The sequence below is a fragment of the Euprymna scolopes genome, chromosome 14, assembly GCF_053919585.1.
Source record: "Euprymna scolopes isolate OS-2025 chromosome 14, ASM5391958v1, whole genome shotgun sequence".
Taxonomy (NCBI): domain Eukaryota; kingdom Metazoa; phylum Mollusca; class Cephalopoda; order Sepiida; family Sepiolidae; genus Euprymna; species Euprymna scolopes.
The window spans coordinates 24044585-24066510 of record NC_136495.1 but is presented as its reverse complement, the minus strand read 5'-3'; the positions used below and the strand labels follow the sequence as shown (position 1 = coordinate 24066510).

The following is a 21926-nucleotide window of genomic DNA, read 5'->3' as shown; positions in this document are numbered from 1 at the left end:
CTGGTGACCTGCAATGAAAGTTGGATCCACTGCTATGACCCAGAGATCAAGAGAGACTTCCCAGTGGAAGCATGCTGGCTCTCCCAGATTCAAGAAAGTTAAATAGAGCAAATTCACCCAGAAACTTATGATGATCCTTTTTTTTGACAGCACGGGCATGATCTACATGCACTGGGGTCCCACTGGACAGACAGTCAACAAGGAATACTATGTTGAGGTTTTAAGGGAGTTCAGGAAGAGATTCAGTTGGAAGAAACCAGCACTCTTTAAATCAGGTCCTTGGCATTTCCACCAGGACAATGCACCAGTCCACAACTCCATCCTTGTCACAGATTATTTGACCAAGATGAACATGAAAACAGTCCCTCACCCTCCCTATAGACTAGACCTTGCTCTCTGTTACTTTTTGTTATTCCCTAAGCTCAAGGAAAACCTTAGAGGCTGTTGTTATGAGACAATTGAGGAAATGGAAGAGGCTGTTACAAGGGTTCTTGACACGCTCACACAAGAGAACTTCGATGGGGCCTTCCAGAAGTTGTTGGAATGGTACAAGTGCAGTGCAGCCAAAGGAGATTACTTCGAAGAGGACTAGAGTTTGGTATTACTATCAATAAAAGTGTCCATACGAAAAAAGTCTGGAAGCTTTATTTAAGACACTTTGTAATTACTAATCTTAAGTTTAAAAATGTGCAAACAGAATATATCGGTGGGCGAATGTTTATTTAATGGACATTTGAAGAGATCATTTGTGAGCACTGATCTAATAGGCTAGTGGTTAGAACTGCCGACTATCAACAAGATAGTTGCAGGTTCAATCCCTGGCTAGGAAAAAGTACTAGGCTAGTTGTGATACAACAAAACAGTACTATGTGTGGATGGCATATATATATATATATATATATATATATATATATATATATATATATATATATATATATGAAAGTTGTGTTTGAAGGTTATATCAATGCGGTTTGTGGGGAAACAGACACAATTTAGTATATAAAAGAATAATGAAAAAATTAGAAGGAATTTTGAATAATTTTAAATTATATTACGTTTACAAGATGGTAGGCGTTTAGGTCTCTAATTTTTCAGATCAGTTATATACATTAAAAAAAAAAAAAACTACAATAATTCCTAACAATACTTAATATCGATCACAACTCGTATCCTGGAAATTGATTTGATAGCCAGACTCCAACACTGACTTCCAAATATAAAGAAATAAATAAAAATAAAACAGACAAACAAAGGAAAGCCTCGCTGAACAGTTGTATATGTTTCTTTTTTCTTTTCTCCCCCGAAGAAGAGATACCACTCTCAAAAATTAGTGACATCAACACCTACTATCTTGTTGGACACATTATGTTGGTAAATAAACGTAATATAATTGAAAATTATTAATTATTCCTTCTAATATTGGCATTATACTTTTATATACTAACTAGTGTCCATAGTGTTTCCCACAACCCGCATTATTATAGCCTTCAAACAATTCCTTTCACACTGTGCATGATGCTTTATGCAAACTACAACGTTCTTCTCATATAATATATATATATATATATATATATATATATATATACGCATTGCTCTGGTTTCCTATTTCCTATATATTAATGCCATGAAACTCGGATGTTTATAAAATAGTGCTCAATAAAAAGTAGAGCTGTCTTATTGTATAATTTTCTTTCATTATTGGCTACATATGTGCATACATATTTCAGTTTTGATTTCTTTTAAAATCCAGTATGAATACACGTCTGAAAGTAGAGGCCTGATGCTGGATTTCAGAAGAAATCAAAGCTGAAACATGTATGCACATATGCAGCGAATAATATTTGTATAAATAAAGAACATTATACAGCATATATATTTCCAAGTTTGTAAACTTGTGATTAACATTCTGTGGTGACTAGACCTTTTACGACACATGATCATCTCTCATGATGTGCTCCCTCTATTTTTTTTGTGGGGGAAGTTGAATTAGATTGGGCTTCTATTGTTAAAAAAAAAAAAAAAAAGAAAAAAGAACAAGTAAATAAACAAATCTCAGATAAATTAAAACAGTCTAGTTAAGAAAATAGTTTACCAAAATAATATATGAATAAACCACTTAAGCATATTATAAGACCAATCCCATACCAATTTATGTAAATAGAACACACACATGGAAGATAATCACATGGCCTGGAGAATAGAAAACAAAAACCTACTAATCACCATGTTCCGTTTACCACTTAGCAATTGGTACAACTGTATATTTTTCTATATATAAAGTAAGTACGTGTGTGTGTGTGCGCGCACATATGTGTATACATAAAGGTTGTCCCAAAAGTAAAGCCTCCTATTTTTTTTTAACTAAGAGTTACAAAAACGAGAGTGGTACAATTAAAATGAGTAACTTTTCGTGCTCGAATATTTATCTTTTTACATAGTCACTACTGCCCTTCTCAATGCATTTTCGCTAGGAACCCAATGATGCATCACTACTTCTGACACACATCCATGACAGGGGTTGTTTTCTTAAAGTCTCACTCCGTTAATATTTGTATTTTATATTTTCCTTTCTCTTCCCATTTTTTCTTCCTTTCTTTTTCCTCTCTTTCCCCATTTCGACACAAATCTTAATCCTCACATATATTAAAGACCATCCATTTTTTTTTATTCTTAATAACAGGTCATATGACTTCCTGATATTTTTTTTTTTTTTTTTGGATTGCTGAATTCCTTAATGATTTTTATCACGCAATAAGCTTTTGTATAATCAACATTGCTTGAAGAGGTCTCTAGTTACTAGCAACTGGTTGACCAAAACATGTTCATGAATGTGTAGCAACATATTAATGCTTATGTAAAACAAATAATAAGTATATCTTGCTCTATTTCGGTATTGAGCACTCTTTTATTAACCTTGTTAAAACTTCATTGGTTATTTTACCTCTGGAAACACGTGTCAGTGGATAATTACATTTTAAAAATAATATATATATATCGCTCCCCATGTGGGGGTACCAGGTTGGTTAAAAGGGAAAAATTATTACCAACTCACATTTAGGTAAAAATGCACTTTTGTAAATAATTGAATTCATTCAAAACATATCGCTAAAAACCAAACCAAAACAATATCTAAGTAAATCGCGATATATCCAGACAGTCGACGAGATGGTCCAGGGGTAAGGGGTTAGGCTCATTACCGTTGGATCCCGATTTCACATCTCCCTAGATACAGCCACTCTGATGAGTCGTAGATGACGAAACACGCGTCAGTGGATAATTACATTTTAAAAATAATATATATATACCGCTCCCCATGTGGGGATACCAGGTTGGTTAAAAGGGAAAAATTATTCCCAACTCGCATTTAGGTAAAAATGCATTTTCATAAATAATTGAATTCATTCAAAACATATCGCTAAAAACCAAACCAAACCAATATATATATATATATATATATATATATATATATATAAATATTTAGTGATTCGTTGAAAAATTATTTTACCAGTAAGTCAATTTCTTGCAATCGCTGAATCAATTTTTTTTTGGGGGGGGATTGCTAAATTCCTTAATGATTTTTATCACGCAATAAGCTTTTGTATAATCAACATTGCTTGAAGAGGTCTCTAGTTACTAGCAACTGGTTGACCAAAACATGTTCATGAATGTGTAGCGACATATTAATGCTTATGTAAAACAAATAATAAGTATATCTTGCTCTATTCTTTTCACAAATTCATAATAATTCATAATAGTCCTAATATTACATCTATAAATACTATGGTGATGTAAGTTTTATTAGTTTTTATATTATTTTCTGATGTTTTGAAGACACTCTTAATCTTTCTTGTAATGAATTTGAAACGGTTTGTCAAAAAATTATCTTTTCAGAAATGAATAAAAACGTAACTGGAATCTAACCTTCTATATATATATATATATATATATATATATATATATATATATACCGGATCTTCTAAACTAATAAACACATCATTATGATTCATATATATATATATATATATATATATATATATATATATATATATGCTGAGCACCACAGTGAGTAACAAGGGCACATTATATATTTTTTGTAACCTCTACCATTTAGAGGGTGTATGTATGTAAAGTTATGTATGTTCATATGGTTACATATATCATTGTACAGGATAAACTCCTAAACTAATGAACTGATCAATATGAACTTCAGAACACAGCAGTGGATAATATGGACTATATATAATTTTATACAAAGAGGGATGGAAACCCTTTGTGAAAATTTAAATACCTCTTATTTGTATAAAATGTTAAAAATACATGTTAACATGAATTAATAAATATTCCTCTAAAATTTAAGTTTCTTTAAATGGTTTTTACGAGTTATACAAGTACAACCTTCCACATTAAAATTCTTTTTACTTTTTTAGATTTTCATAGAATTTGATCCCTATTTATTAGACACAAATTAAGCCAGTTTCTCTGTTTTTCTTTTCTTAAAACCTCTTAAATTTTGAACAGTTTCTAGAATCAAAATAATGTAATGGATTTTGATCAAATTTGGAATTAAAATTCTAGACATAAGGTTTAGTATCATTATATATTATTTTAATCTTGATAAAAAGGCATAAAATTGGTGCAAAAGTGTTATTTGAGGAATTTATTTCTTCTTACATATATGAGACAGGTGTATATCTACAGAAAAACGTACAGAGAGAAATTACATACATTTAAACATATACACACGCATATATAAATACATTAAAATGTATATATACACACTAATATATACACACACACACATATAAATAAAACCCACACACACACATCCATACTATGAAACATGTACATGTATATTGTTATACACACATACAACCATATGCACATACAGATATATTAACATATATGCAAAGAGTATAATTAACACACATTCATACACACACATACACACTTCAACTTAATACTGATTAAAATTTAATTTCACTTTGATTTGTTTGTTTTTTTTACTTTTTCAGGTTGATTTTAAATCATGAGGTGAAAATATTTCATTTTTATTTCTCTATGTCGACAAAGTTTTGCTTTCCAAAAGTGAATTTCCAAGTCTAAAATAAGAGTAAAGTTCAAATAAATAGAAATTTTTACAAAAAAAAAAAAAAAAAGCATATCTACTAAAGCATACATAGAGAGAAACACACACACACACACACGCACACACAAATAGATATCCATATATACTCAAAGAAATGCACATATATAAATAAATATATATACACACAGAAACACACACACACACATACGTACGAGAGATATATTTACATACATACTCACACGTTATAATCACGTCGACACACCAGTTCCCGTCAGATCACTAAAGTTAAGCAACATTGAGCCTAAACCTTACTAAAAATGGGTGACCAATTTGAAAATTCCAGGCGCTGTATGTAGGAGGACGTCGACACCTCCCTACAAGTTGCAAAATCCTAACGTCGTCGTCTCCTCTGACAGAGATATATATGTGACTGGGGACCACTCGTGAATTTCATACTCCCACGAAACTTCCTCCTTTGGAGGAAGCCGGTTAAACTTGAATAGGGTTAGTGCCGACGTACGTACGCAGGCACACACACACACACACACTTCAAATTAATAATACTCCAAACAGATGTAAGCAGAAATAGATGAAAAGTTACAAAATTTAAACGATCGTTTTTAAACCTTTCACATACTCACACGATTGGTGACTACGAATATCTTGAAGCGGAAATATGTTGGAACGAATTGCTATCACTTGAATTCTTATAAATACAGCACACCTTCCGTTATTTTGAAAGCAATAACATAATAGAAATAATGAAAACAAACTATAAATCATATGATTAAAAATATTCACACCACTAATCTTCACCTGGATTGTTATTTTTACAATATTTCGGCCGATGTAACCTCCCACCTTCTTCAGGTACATCTTTTTGAATTTGGCAAGTTTTCTGTTGGACTCTGGAATCCATACAGAATTTCAAACTGAACCTTTAATTTAATCCAGGGTGGTTGATTGTTCTAGTTCTGTCAGCCATGACCGGATAGAGGTGTTAATTAACTAAATTAAAGGGAACAGTTCAAAATTTTTTGTCTTGAGTATGAAAAGATGCACCTGAAAAAGGTTAGAGAAACCATCGACTGAAACATTGTGAAAATAACATCTAAGCTGAGAATAGTAGCTTGGATACTTAAAATTTATAAATATTTGTTATTATTTATAAATATTTGTTTTTATTATTTCTAGTTTGTTTTTTTTTAAATATACACTCCTTCACTCCAAACAAAGCATATCGCCACTTGGACATAAGGGACTATTAATTGGTAGCATGCCTAAGAAAGATTAACAAAATGTTTGTTTACATTACATTTGAACTTCTGCATATCAGTACAGTCAGAAAAGCAGATAGCAGACAGGAAGTTCAAAAGTTTGGCTGTTTGAGGGAAGAAACTATTAGAGTAGATAGCTTTCTGGCATTTAGGGAACTCAACAGTGGCGTGATTTTGTTGCTAAGAGGGTTTGTCAGGGGATATGTACGTCGAGGGGGCACAAGTGGAATAAGTTCATCAGAGCACATTCCATTAAAATACTTATAAAAAAGGCAAAGATGCAAAATTGTGGCTATGCAAAAAGAATGTCTTAACAGATATGTTACAATTTTCAAATCAAATCAAAGTGGAGAAAAAAATAGTAGCAATAATGGTTACAGAAACGTCTAGTGTCTATATACAAGTTCTAAGTTTGCAATATGCAGATTTAGTTCCAAACTCCTTGGAGAACGTACATCAGTGTTAGGATAGTACCACTCTCACTAGTATTACAGGAGAAAGGAACGCTTAGCAGTTGGGTTTGTTGCTGTGAATGGCCTATATAAATTGGATTTTTTGGCTTCTGTTATATCATCAAATAATATTGAACTATACTGTATTTTTTAATACTTATGTACAATACATAAAATATTATATCTCATTAATAACATTTTCGTTGGATACACAAAATACATTTTATATATATATATATATATATATATATATATATATATATATATATATATATATTCTTGGAAGTGTTAAACATTTAAACTATATATAAAAAAAAAACTTATTTAATTTTTATATTTTTTATCATTCGTTAGAAAACTATTTTGTCAATAAGTCATTTAATTACCTGCAATCAATACATCATCATTTAATCACCTGCAATCAATGCATCAACTTGCTCTCTCGAATTCACTATAGTCCTAATGTTAATTTAAGGGATCATCGGTTACCATGAAACAATATATATATATATATTGTATTGATGTTTCACCCTAAACGAGGCCACTTATTCATGTGGGGCTACTATTTGGGACCAGATATGCAGGGATACTATTTATGGAGTTGGGTAGCAAGATGTCTGTCCACATTACACTTGAATTTCTGCATGTCAGTACATTCAGGGCCGCAGAAACCCGGAAGGAAATTCCAAGGTGCAGCAGTCAGAGGGAAAAAGCTATTCGAGTAGAAGGCTTTATGGCATATAGGGATCTCTACAGTGTAGGGGTGGGATTTTGCTGCTTGTCTTGTTATATATATATATATATATATATATATATATATATATATATGCATGCTAAAAAACATGTATTCTTCGATTAAATGCTTTAATAACCTAAGATTAAATCAATGAATATTACACACATAAACTGTCTTAATCAGCATTATTATTCAGAAAATGTGCAAATGTAGTCATTAATTATGGCAATAAAAAATTAAATCATGATTGCATTAAAATGTAGATATTGAATCGTGAAGAAATATTTTCTCCATAAAAAAAATTATTAAATAGAAATGGTTAACAATATGAAATCTACAAAAGCTTATAAAGATTTAGAAAATTCGTTCATGATTTAAACATTTAAAATAAATTAAACAAAGAAATAATTATAATTATATTAAAAGAAAACTATATACAAATTAAAACTTTTAAAAAATCGATCTTGATTTATTTCTTATTATGTATTATAACTGATTTATTTGTAATATAATGAACGATTTATTTATCCTATATTAAATTGATTTTTGTTATTACATATAACTGATCTTTTTCTTTTTATATTACAATTGCTTTTTTGTTATTGCATATGAAAGTTGCTTTTTGTTATTATATATCAAAATTGATTTTTTGTTATATTTGAAAATTGATTTTTGTCATTATATATAAAAATTGATTTTTGTTATATTTGAAAATTGATTTTTGTTATATTTGAAAATTGATTTTTGTTATATTTGAAAATTGATTTTTGTTATACATGAAAATTGATTTTTGTTATTATATATTAAAATTGTTTTTGTTATATATGAAAATTGATTTTTGTTATATTTGAAAATTGATTTTTGTTATATATGAAAATTGATTTTTGTTATTATATGAAAATTGATTTTTGTTATTATATGAAAATTGATTTTTGTTATTATATAAAAATTGATTTTTGTTATTATATATCAAAATTGTTTTTTGTTATATTTGAAAATTGATTTTTGTTATATATGAAAATTGATTTTTGTTATTATATATCAAAATTGATTTTTGTTATTATATATCAAAATTGATTTTTGTTATTATATATCAAAATTGATTTTTGTTATTATATATCAAAATTGATTTTTGTTATTATATATCAAAATTGATTTTTGTTATTATATATCAAAATTGATTTTTGTTATTATATATCAAAATTGATTTTTGTTATTGTATATCAAAATTGATTTTTTGTTATATTTGAAAATTGATTCTTTGTTATATATGAAAATTGATTCTTTGTTATATATGAAAATTGATTCTTTGTTATATATGAAAATTGATTCTTTGTTATATATGAAAATTGATTCTTTGTTATATATGAAAATTGATTCTTTGTTATTATATATAAAAATTGATTCTTTGTTATTATATATAAAAATTGATTCTTTGTTATTATATATAAAAATTGATTCTTTGTTATTATATATAAAAATTGATTCTTTGTTATTATATATAAAAATTGATTCTTTGTTATTATATATAAAAATTGATTCTTTGTTATTATATATAAAAATTGATTCTTTGTTATTATATATAAAAATTGATTCTTTGTTATTATATATAAAAATTGATTCTTATTATATATAAAAATTGATTCTTATTATATATAAAAATTGATTCTTATTATATATAAAAATTGATTTTTTGTTCTTATATATGAAAATTGCTTTTTTGTCATTATATATGAAAATTGCTTTTTTGTCATTATATATGAAAATTGCTTTTTTGTCATTATATATGAAAATTGCTTTTTTGTCATTATATATGAAAATTGCTTTTTTGTCATTATATATGAAAATTGCTTTTTTGTCATTATATATGAAAATTGCTTTTTTGTCATTATATATGAAAATTTCTTTTTTGTCATTATATATGAAAATTTCTTTTTTGTCATTATATATGAAAATTTCTTTTTTGTCATTATATATGAAAATTTCTTTTTTGTCATTATATATGAAAATTGCTTTTTTGCCATTATATATGAAAATTTCTTTTTTGTCATTATATATGAAAATTTCTTTTTTGTCATTATATATGAAAATTTCTTTTTTGTCATTATATATGAAAATTTCTTTTTTGTCATTATATATGAAAATTTCTTTTTTGTCATTATATATGAAAATTTCTTTTTTGTCATTATATATGAAAATTGCTTTTTTGTCATTACCTATGAAAATTGCTTTTTTGTCATTACCTATGAAAATTGCTTTTTTGTCATTACATATGAAAATTGCTTTTTTGTCATTACATATGAAAATTGCTTTTTTGTCATTACATATGAAAATTGCTTTTTTGTCATTACATATGAAAATTTCTTTTTTGTCATTATATATGAAAATTGCTTTTTTGTCATTATATATGAAAATTGCTTTTTTGTTACTATATATGAAAATTGATTTTTTTCTTATATATAATTGAATGATTTGTTATTATATAATTGATTATATAATATAATCGATTTCCTAGTTATTATATATTATAATTGATTTGTTATTATATGTTAGAATAACAATATAAACCATTCCTGTTTAATCTTTGTATATGTCCACCCCCACACAACAGTGTCTGAACCATCTTCAAATATATCAAGACAAATCTCTTGAAAAAGATAGTTCTAATCTTAAATTTGTTAAAATAAAAAATGATTTAAAATAATGAGTCCACACAAAAAGACATGAATACAAAAATATATATGAAAAAAAATAAGTAACAACAAAACTAAGTGTCTTCTCTACTACTACGGAAGCGCTAAAATTCAACATGGCAGGTAGAGTTGCACATATGCCGAAGATTCCAACAGGAAAATTTCTAACAAGAAGAAGAAAATAAAAACAGTGAGAGTTTAAACCTGTGTCTTCGGTTTCAAACAGGCCACAAGTCATCGTCGCTGGTTCAAATCTTGCTCGGTCACCATGTCCGCAGGCGGTGCACCTTAGGTCGATTTACTACACTTACAGATTTTTGCTCAACTCAGAAAGTGAGAAATTTTGCAGCTGTAGCAAAGAGGGATGATGAGATCAATTTATAGATGCAAAACGCAATGTAAACAGTATAAGCAATAATGTGACAGTAGGAGTGATTCTCAGGGGAACCGTGGCAAGATGCCCACCACCACCACCAACGACGACGACGACAACAACAATACTGCTGCCCACCAATGCCAATGTGCAAACTCTCTCATCAATTTTATTTGTACACCTAAAATGGATAGGCATGGAATTATGGTGGTGCCATATAACAAGAGAGAATTTGTACAAAGGTTTACATAAATATATATGTGTGATTAAAGTGAGAGAGAGAGAACACAATAGAGATGCGAGAGATAGAGGAAGAAAAGACAGAGGAAGGAATAGGACAGAGAGGGAGGAAAGGAGAGCAAGAAGGGAGAAAAAGCGGAAGAGAAGGAGGAACAGAGAAGAGAGTAAGGAAAAGGAAAAAAGAGATAGGAAGGAACAGAGAGAGAGAACACAACGGAAATGTGAGAGATAGAGGAAGTAAAGATAGAGAAAGGAATAAAAGAGAGTCGGAGAGGAAAAAGGAAAGAGAGAAGAGGAGAGCAAAAGAGGAAAAAAGCAAATGGAAGAAAGAAAAGCAGAGTATAGAAAAGAGGAAGAGAGAGAGAAAGAAAGAGGAAGAAAGGAAGGGAAAGGGAGGCAAAGAGAAAGAGGAGTAGATAGATAAGGAGGAATAGGAAAAAGAGAGGAAAAGAGATGGAGAACACAATGGATCTACAAAAGATAGAAGAAATAGAAGAGCATTAGAATGAAAGAGAGAAGGAAGGAGAGCAAAAGAGACAGAGGGGCAGAGAAAGTGAGATCAAAATAGAAAAAGAGAGAGTGATACAAGCGAGTGCGTAACGAACACAATGGATATGTGGAAGATAGAGAAAGTGAAGATAGAGCAAGGGATACAGATAGAGAGTGAGATAAAGAGAGGAAGAATGAGAGAAAGTAAGAGAGAGAGGGGGGTCGAAAAGAAAAAGGAAGGGGTGATAATAATGGAAGAGAAAGTGGGATGCAAGCCAGTCTATAGAGAACACAACGGATATGCAAGAAAAAGAGTCGATGAAGATAGAGTTTGGTGCAAAAAGTAAAAAGTGGCCAGAAGAAGAGCGAGGAAAAACAGGGGAGTGGGTGTGATGAATGAAGGGCTTAAAAGATGCGAATCAAGGGATGAAGCTGTATGAAGTTAAAGGAAAGGTAGAGGACGAGGAGATGGATGGAGAAAGAACAGGTGACCCAGAATAAGAGTGAGATATAGAAAAGCTAAGAGATAAAATGAAAGAGAGGGGTAGAGTGAGACTTCAAAGGGATGAAAAAGAGACCATGAAGGGAAGAGAGAGAGGCCATAAAGAAAAGAAAGAAAATCCGTACAGGAAAGAGAAAAAGAGGTTGTAAAGAGGAGAGAGAGAGATAGAGAGAGAAAGACTGTAAAAGGGAAGACAGAGAAAGAGACTGTAAAAGGAAAGATAGAGAGGGGGATTGTAGAGGTTGTAAAGAGAAGAGAGAGAGGCTGTAAAAGGGAAAAGAGTAAAACATGGGGGGAAAGAGAGAAGAGAGGAGAGTCAGAATGTAAAGAGGAGGAAGAGTTAGATTCAGACCATAAAGGAATGGAGGAAGAGAGAGTGAAACCGTATGGAGAAGAGACAGAGAGTAAGATGATGAGAAGAAAGAGAGAGTGAAAACGCAAAAAGAAAGAATGGAAGAGAGAGGAAATAAGAAAAAGGGGAGAGATGAAGAGAGAGGGAGATATTTAAAGGGGCAGAGAGAAAAGAAGGCAGAAAAAGGAGAACAAAAAAAATAGGAAAATGAACAGAGAGAAAGAGAAAGGAAGAGGGAGAAAAAGAGCGAGAGGAACAGAGCGAAAGAGAGGGCGGGGAAGAGAGAGGGGGGATTGCAGAGCAGATCAATGGAGGGTAAGAGAGGGGATAAATAGACAGAGGAAGAAAGAGAAGAAAAGAAGGAAGATAGAGGGAAATTTAGAGAAAGAGGCAGAATGAGGGAGAGAAGAAGAAAGGAAAGGAGAAGAGAGAGAAATAGAGGAAAACAGAGAAAGAGGAAAGGGTGACCGAATATAAGACAAAAAGAACAATGGAAAAAGAGTGTGCAAAAGTTAGGAGGAGGGGTCATAGAAACAAAATGCATGAGTCAATCAAAATAGCTGAGAATAAAATTTACTATGAAAATGCATGAGATATTAAAAATTTTGAGAGGGGATCATTAGTTGAATTTATTCAATAGTGAACGAGAGAAAAATACTATGAAATGCATATGTGTTGGGCAAAAAAAAAAATCGAGCATTCATTATATATATATATATATATATATATATATATATATATATATATATACACGCTTTTATTTATATGCATATAAACAATTTTAATGTCACTACACAAGCATGACAATGTTTTGGTCAATTATGCTTTTATTTATATTCAAATAAATATTTTTTTATGTCACTACAAAAAAATGTTCATTTGAATATAAAGAAAAGTATGTCTTGCTCTGTTTAGTATTGAGCACTCTCAAATAAACCTTGTTAAATTCATTGGTTTTTATTTTTTAATATTCTTAACCTGGAATTGTGTGTGTGTGTGTGTGTGTGTGTGTGTGTGTGTGTGTGTGTGTGTGTGTGTGTGTGTGTGTGTGTGTGTGTGTGTGTGTGTGTGTGTGTGTGTGTGTGAGAGTTAATATCTGCTAATAAGTGAAGATAAAATTAAACCATCTGAGCATGTTTAAGTATGACTCAAATTCATAAACAAGTCTATCATTATATTTAAAATAAAACAAAAAATGTTGAAAATTAAATATCTGTAAAAAAAAAAAAAAAAAAGTTTATTATTAGGCGGCCCAATTTATTTTTAAATCTCTAATTATCAGAATCAGATAATGGGGAAGTAATTAATTGAGCGAGTGAGGGAGGGGTATGGGCATATTAGAGACCAGACTGATACCACCAGTTGAGAAAGGAAACAATGGTCAGTTGTTGTAACAGGGGACTGGACGGGAGACTCTTTACCTTCTATCATGTAATGCGAAAAGTCCTCAAATCCACAATCGGTGGCCAGAGCCATCATCATCATCTTTGTTACCCTGTTTAGTGTGAACGGAAGCTGCTGCTGCTGGTTTAACCTCCACCTTTTCTTTCGCGATATTCCTCGAGATTTCGATTTTCCCCCGTCTTTCTCTACGGAGAAAAAGGCATATACGCAGGCTCGATTTACTCGCTGTCAATACATGAAACCCGGACATCTGGTCAGATGAGAAATTTTCCCACAGCTGATAAGACCATGCTAAGATAATGCAGAGAGAGAAAGAGACAGAGAGAAAGGGGGGGGGGGGGGGCTCGGGCTTGATAACTTGAACTTCACAAAACACATTAGTATATATATATTATATATATATACACACACACACACACACAAAAAAAAAATATATATATATATATATATATATATAAATACGATAGCGTGTGTTATTTTGTGTCATGCTTACACCTTTTTCTTCCGACGAGTGACTGTCAGTTAATTGCTATGATCTTCCATTTCTTGTAATAAATAATTTTACCAAGAATTCTTAAGTTTTTGTTTCGATTATAGCTGAAAGAACTCAAGTTATATATATATATATATATATATATATATATATATATATATATATATATATATATATAGTCTTTCTTCATAAGTTTTGGTTTCGGTTCAACCTAATGCACCCAAGTCATATATATATATATATATATATATATATATGAGGAAATCACAACTTTATAATATATAAGGATCGGTAGAAAAATAACTATAATATATACAAAATCTGCATGAATTAAAATATCATATTTAAGCGTATTTTACAACCAGGCTACGCCAGGCATCCCTGCTAACTTAGATAAATACTTTTGCAGTTTTAATAAAAGAATCACAATAATATCAGAGCCTCTCCATTTATGCTGAACATCTACAGAATGCCAACATCAATATATTACATATGAGTCCCCTGTGGAATTTCCACAGGTCCCGCTACTGATTATTAATATAATAATAATATAAAATGTAATTTCTCATTGTTAATACTATAGAGGATACTCGATATTAGCAATAGAGCATAGCTTAATTGATTTGTTTTATGGCATATCAACTCGGGTATTTGATGTCGAATCCAGTCATTTTGGAAATAATTTTTATGCCTCGTGTATTTTATATCTTCAGATATTTATTCCTGGCGTTTCATTTGCTTGCTTTGTTTTATGGCATGCAAACCCTTTTCAGGTCATTTAATGCCGAATCCAGTCATCTTGAAAAATGTTTTTTTTTATGCTTTAAGTTCTTTATTCATAGTTTGGTTGGTTTGCTTTCTGGCATATCAACCCTTTCTGAAGTTATCCAATGCCAAATTCAGTGATTTTGGAAAAAGGTTTTATGCTTCAAGTATTTCATATCTTCAAATATTTGTTCATGGTGTTTGGTTTGTTTGGTTTGTTTGTTTTGTAGAGCAATATTGTTGGTTTTTCTTTTTGATTTTGCAGAACATAACTGAGTTTCGTAAAGAGAAAGAAAAAAATAACAATGACACCAATGTTTGGGGCATTTAAGTCAGCTGATATCTTCAGACAGCCTGAGCTGATAGCACGAACTAAAAGTGCAAAAGAAATATATTGTTTAATTGTGAACACAGATTTGTTTAATTTAGAAATCCAGATAAAAAGATTAAAAAAAAAAAATTAAAAAAAAAAAAACAGGCTCCTTCAGTCTTTGACAGACAATGGATACCCACGAAGGGTTGCCTACATGTGAAATTTTTTGTGGCAGGAGGTGCACAATCTCCAACCACACCTCTCCTGAGACGACATTGTTAAATACCAGTGGCAAGTAAAGTGTATATACAAGACGACTGGAAACAAATGCCGAGATAAGTGGAGAGTACATACAGTGCCTAGAATTCCCAAATGGTTACCCATCTGGTACTACCAGGCTCAAAGTTGCTTAACTTTGGTGATCTAATGAGAACCGGTATGTCAACGTGATTATGCCATACAGAAACCAGATATCTCGCTGCTCGACTTCCCAGACAAGTTGAGACAAATAAATTTATAACAGAAAAGATTTGCCTTACTTGTAAACGGTGCTAAAAAGACACATATTGCAATTAAAAAGTAAAAAATAAAACAATTCTTATTCGTCTAAGAAACGATCGTATGCCTAATCGTTGTTGTTCTTGAATGCTTGGAACTTGTATAAACAATGTTATAAATTTATTTGTCTCAACTTGTCTGGAAAGTCGAGCAGCGATATTACATTTAAACTTGTGCAGTGTAGTAGTCAGGAAACAGGGAGAGAATTCCAAAGTCTAGCAGTCCAAAGGAAGAAACTTCTAGAATAGAAGACTTTCCAGCATCTAGAGACCTCAGCAATGAAGAGGTGAGATTTTGCTGCTTGTCGTGTTAGCGAGGAGTATGTATGTTAAGGAGGCATAATTACTAGGAATTCTTCAGATCATATTCCATTAAAATACTTGTAAAACAGGCACAAGGATACAACATTATGGCGATGAAACATAGGTTAGAGCTTGGCTGATGGTTTGAGACCTATTAAATTTGAGACTCTTTTTGGAACCCTGTCTAAGAAGGAAAGACTAGTGATTTAATAACCCAAAATTGATAGACCATGACTGATGTTTTGACCAAGTTTGGTGACGATTGGTTATGCGATGCAGATGTTAAGCTGTGCACAAATAAAGTCAACCGAAAACATAACCTCCGCTTTTGAAGAGGTAATAATAACGAGAAGGGAAAAACATAAAATTTACAGGCAAAAATCTAACAATTTCTGTTTTTAAATGGTCACATGCTAAATACAGACAAGGGTTATCCGTAAACAACAAAGAAAAGAAAATATATTGTTGGTGAATGAATCAGGATCATTAATGATCAGATGAAACATCGTTTCTTTTAGGGTTGATTTCCTCTGCCGTTGTCGCCCCCTTCCCTTCCCTCTTTCTTATTTCGTCTCATTATTTTGTTGTTAAAAGAGAAGGATGTAGTCAGCATCTGGCGAGCTGGATAAAGCCACTGGACATTTCCAATTAATTAGCGGAAATCATTGGAATTTCTCACACTTCTTATTCGCTGCCAAACATTTTGGAGATTTCATACATTTTTCGAATTTTGGATAAATCTATTACATGTTTCTGATAAAGGGGGAAGAGTTGCTGTTTTCTGGGTCAGAATCCATCCATCTAACACCTATGATTGACTATTTTTTTTTTTACCTTGAAATAGTATTTTATATATACATATATATTAAGCTCCTTACATCAAATGACTTCATGCCTTGTCTGGAGTGCTTTCCATTTAAAAAAAAAAAAAGAATGTTGTATTATTTGGTTCAGTGATTGTTTGCCTCAGCAGAAACAATGGAGTTTTGTGCCTTAGATTAGTCCCATTACCAAATTGCAGCATCTGCTGTAATTGTGCAAGCCTATCCTGCATAGACATCCTGGTTAATTACCTGAAGAAAGCCAGAGGATGAGTTGGTCGAAACGCAGTGAAACAACAAACAACTATGAAGATGAGGATAACAGTCCACAAAAAGAATGAATACACAAAGATTCTTAAGTTCGACAAGAGATGCCTGAAGAAGGTCGAAAGTTACATCGATTAAAACGTTGTAAACTCAAAATGAGAGCAATAATTCAAATAATCAAAATTTCTTATTTAACATGTGATGATTGTTGGCAATAAATGGTAAAATAATCATCATCTATTTTACCTGCTGGCATGTGTTGGATGGCTTTTAGAAATTGACTTTCAAACTAACCTATCTCTGACCAGGTATTTATTTAGTCCTCTTTCTCTTAAGTCTATTGTTTTTCTTGGCTTGCTATCTGTGCATTTACCCTGCTACCTCAACTGTTCTACATATACTAACTAAAGAACTATCACTCATTCTTTCAACATAACCATACCATTGAAGTCTTCTGTTCTGCATACATCTTCCTATACTGTCCAGGTTTAATCTTCCTCTGAGGTCATCGGATCTAAGCCTGTCTTCAAGACTCCAGTCACACATACATAGTATTCTTATATCACTTCTCTCCATTCTTTCTTATTGCTTACATATTTTCAAAAAACTGAAAATGTAGTCAATCAACAAGTGTAATTCGTATTTACATCAAATAGTTTGCTCTCATTAAACCGAAATGTCATGCACAAACTTTTATGACTGTCCAATATGATAGACAGAACAAAATAAACGCCATCAGCAGACAACCATTTGACCTAGTTTCAGTGCTGTTTTTTGAACAGTAAAAATGAAAAATTTAATTTCTAGTGATCGGAGGTGAATGAATATTGCATTTTTTTTTTTGACATTAACTACTCCAGGATCATACTGAATCAGAATATGTACAGTTTGTAAGGGTAACTACTTCTTTTGTTCCAGGTCATTTGACTTGGTCTTGTGATCTCCATCAATTCGCTGTTTTGATAACTCATTGTAACACAGCTTCTTATTCCAGTAGTTTCTTTACAAGAACTATAGGTTTATGGAACTCTCTTGATGTCGACAGTCTTCCTTCTATCTCTAGTCTTGGTATTTTTTTCAAGACGAAGGCCAATAGGCATCTCTTATCTTTGCAATAATCATCTTTCATTCTTGTTAGCTCCTTACATCAAGTGGCTTCATGTCTTGTCTGGAGTGAGTTCCATTAAAACAAACTTTGCAAATTTCTGAATAATCCAAATAGTCTGTGAGTGAAGACAGTTACCACAAGAGAAGTGTCTTAAAGGCATGCTTCAGGAGGAATGAGAAGAGGATAGACCAGCAGTGGAGGGAGTGGGGAGTATATTGACTGCAACAGAACTCTTGCAACCAGACACCACCTAGATCTGTGGCCTGTGATGCAGTAAATAAAGGCGTTGAGTCTCTACAGTTCCAGGTGAGCATTGTCTGAAGATAGCCATTTCAATCTTACCCAAGCATGCGAGAGGATTAGTTGACCAAAATGTGATGAGACAAAAACTATGGAAGGCAGTAATTTCTAGGGATTAGTTATAAGACTCAACATTCCTATCCAGTTATGGAAAATCACCTAAAGAAAAGCAGAGGATGAGTTAGCCGAAACATGGTGAAACAACTACAACTATGCAAATGAGGATAACAGTTTGCAAAAGGAATGAATGTACAAATTATGGAACCTCATCTCAAAAGATTTTTAAAAAAATAAATAAAAATTGAAAATCTTTCTACCAAATTCTGGAATTTGCACATTTTTTTTTCTCAAACAGACCTCTTTATTTAATCCACAGGGTTAATATGATCTCATTCTATCAGCCATGACTTGGGCAGGAAGACCTAATTAATTCGCAATATTTTGAGTGTTGCCTGCACTGAGGATTGAACTTTCAACCTCCACAAGAGTGTAACTTCACCAAGTACAGCATACAGCCAATTCTATTATGAATTTTTGGGAACCTTAAATGATATAACAATCCAAACAATCATTCCTCATCTCGTAAATTCAGAAACATAAGAAAATCCTAAGACGTTTCCAGTATTATGATGATGATCATGATGACTGTTTCTGAAAAACCATCTTCTATTACACAAAGTATTTCTATCTGTCTATCTTTGTATCTGGCCAAAATTCAGAAACTATATAAGATACACCTCTTACTGATCTGGTGCTATCAGATCAAGCTGTCTGAAGATGTCGGCCTCCTGATCTAAAATGCACCAAAGATTGATATTATTGTTTTGTTTTTTTTCCTTTTCTTTTGCAAAACTCAATCATGTTTTGTAAAATAAAAAATAAAAAAAAATTTCCCCTCTACAAAACAAAACACCTTGATAAAATATTTGAAGATATAAAGAACTTGAAGGATAAAAACTTTTTCAACAATTACTGGATTCAGCATTAAAAATAATCCGAAAAGAATTGATAATTTAATTACTGGCTACAAGAGATGCCATAAAATAAAACAACCAAACCACCACCACCCGATTATTTAAAAATGTTTAATATTAATTGTGTCAGACTAAGTAACTTTATAAATATAATATAACTATAATAATAATGTAGCTAAACTTATTATTATATTGTTAATAATAATCGGTATGACAATGACAAGTGTAAATTAGCTAGTCAAGCAAAATTTAATCTGTTAGCTCAAATGCTATTTGTGTCTAACTTTTGGTGGTTACAATAATAAAATAATTTAATATTTATTCAATCTAGATCACTAGAGACCGAATAAGCACAGAAAAACACAAATGAAACTACGTCAAACACTCGGCTCCAAATGAAGTATTCTCTTTGTTTCTTCCCTTCTTTTTTCTATTATATTGAAGCAGTTGCAAATATATGACATGAATTAGAGAGCAAGAGGGAGGGGGGGCAGTTAAAAAGAGAAGTATGTTCAAACATGATATGACTAAGGAATTTTTTAATGGGTTTTCAATACTCAGAATCCTAAGCAACACTGGATATCCCTGCTAGTTCAAAATAAAATAGAAGAAATTATAAGTGAGTGTAGCGATAGAGACGAAAACTAACACATACCATCTTCAAAGAATATTAGATGTTTCACATGTATGACAACCATTTTCCAAAGAACTTGTGTTTATAATGGCAGGTTTTAACTGACTTTTAAAAAGATGGCTTTTAAAAAGGGATAAAATGCAGATGAGTTGGAATTTTAACAACTCAGAGAAAACATTGATGTTAGAAATTTTGTCAGTGTTGTTATGGTGTTAGATGAACAGAAGTTTCTTCTGAAGTTTGGACCGCCATTGTGACCTTATTGCGGCTACAATAGATTTACATAAATCTTTGTTTCTGAAAGCTAACTGAGAAAAATTGGTTATAGTTTTATGATTATTTGGTTCAATCAATAATTTAATGATATTGTATTAATTTAACTTTCAAAATCGTATTGAATAAAATTATAATTTGGTAAAAAAAAAAAAAATTAGTATAATTTAAAAAATAAATGAAAGTAAAATGACTTTCGGGCAATGCCAGGTCGGGATAGCTAGTATGAAATATAGAAATAAATATAGAAAACTAATAAAAATGTGGGAGTTGAATTTTAGACGGACATCTGAGAGTAAGCATTGTTGTTGGAAATTTGTCACTGTTACTATAGTGTGGATGATTATGAGTTCTAAAGTTTGGACCATCATTGTGACGTTATTACAGCTGCAAGAGATTTACCTACATCTTTCTTACACTTAGATGACAAGCATCCATTGTTTCACAGAGAAAAAAGATAAGTGACCAAGATGGGAACTAAGAAAACAATATTACACAATTAAAGGAATAATCGTCTCAGGATGGGTAAAATTGATTCACTGAACAGAACAGTTTTGCACCACTTTTATCTCCCTTTTGAGAGATTTAAATCAAGTTATAATCCTACTAAACCATATGTCTAGAATTCTTATTCTAATTTTGATCAAAATCCATTTCATGATTCTAGAAAATGTCTAAAATTTAAGGCTTAAGCTTAACTGGTCTTAAGAAATTTAAACCAAAGAATTCTTGCTTAATTAGTGACTTTATGATTATGGATAAAATTTCATGCAAATCTGAAATGTCTGAATAAGGATGGGGGGGGGGATACTATACCCTCCCTAAAATACTTTTATATGCTACAAGAAAATTGAAATTGGGGGAATATTAATAATAGTACCAATTATTACTATCTTACAAATATCTAAGATATCTAACTTTTCATGAAGGGCTTCCACCCACCTCTAAATTAAATTAAATAGTCAACAGTGCCCACCTACATGCCTAGCAGCTATGCTGCAAAATTAATAATGATATAGGTAATAAGTTTATGAGAGAATCCTGTACTTATAAATATATAAACATTTATTTTTGAAACCTACAGAACATACACATATTATATCAGTAAATATGGGGCTTACTGTTAACATATTAATAAAATATCCGGGATCGTCGTACATCTTAATAATTTCAGGAGAATCCACCTTCTTTAAAAAAAAAAATTAAAAAAAAAAAATACAATAGCTGAACTATCTAATGGAATGGAAACATCCAAGATAGCTACAACTCTGATATATGTGAAACTTGCTCCAAACACTGTCTACAATTGAAATTTTTCATACTCGCTTTCACCATTTCGGTTTTCTGCATTGCTACCATCCTTCATAAATACCTACTTACTTATTTACTAGCAATGCTTAAAGCAAACTACTATTCTCTTTTATAATTATGTTGGAAGGAATTTAAGTTGAACCTAAATAGCATTAAAGCCGACAAATCAAACTTGAATTTAACAATTCTATTTCCTTTTGTGA

General features: G+C 31.2%; 1 protein-coding gene across 9 annotated transcripts in view; it reads right to left on the bottom strand.

The window, feature by feature from the left end:
* LOC145292912 (recombining binding protein suppressor of hairless-like) overlaps positions 1-21926 on the bottom strand; it is a 438485-nt gene that overhangs the window by 114937 nt on the left and 301622 nt on the right. Inside the window, exon 1 of one of the 9 annotated variants that reach the window (XM_080139068.1) lies at positions 13622-13700. The exons of 7 other annotated variants lie outside the window; for them this stretch is intronic. In XM_080139068.1, coding sequence (XP_079995194.1) covers positions 13622-13685 — 64 coding nt within the window. In that variant the 5' untranslated portion in view covers positions 13686-13700. Of the gene's footprint in view, positions 1-10448; positions 10639-13621; positions 13701-21926 lie in introns of those variants that run through there. One more of the 9 variants, XM_080139069.1, reaches the window with a different exon arrangement.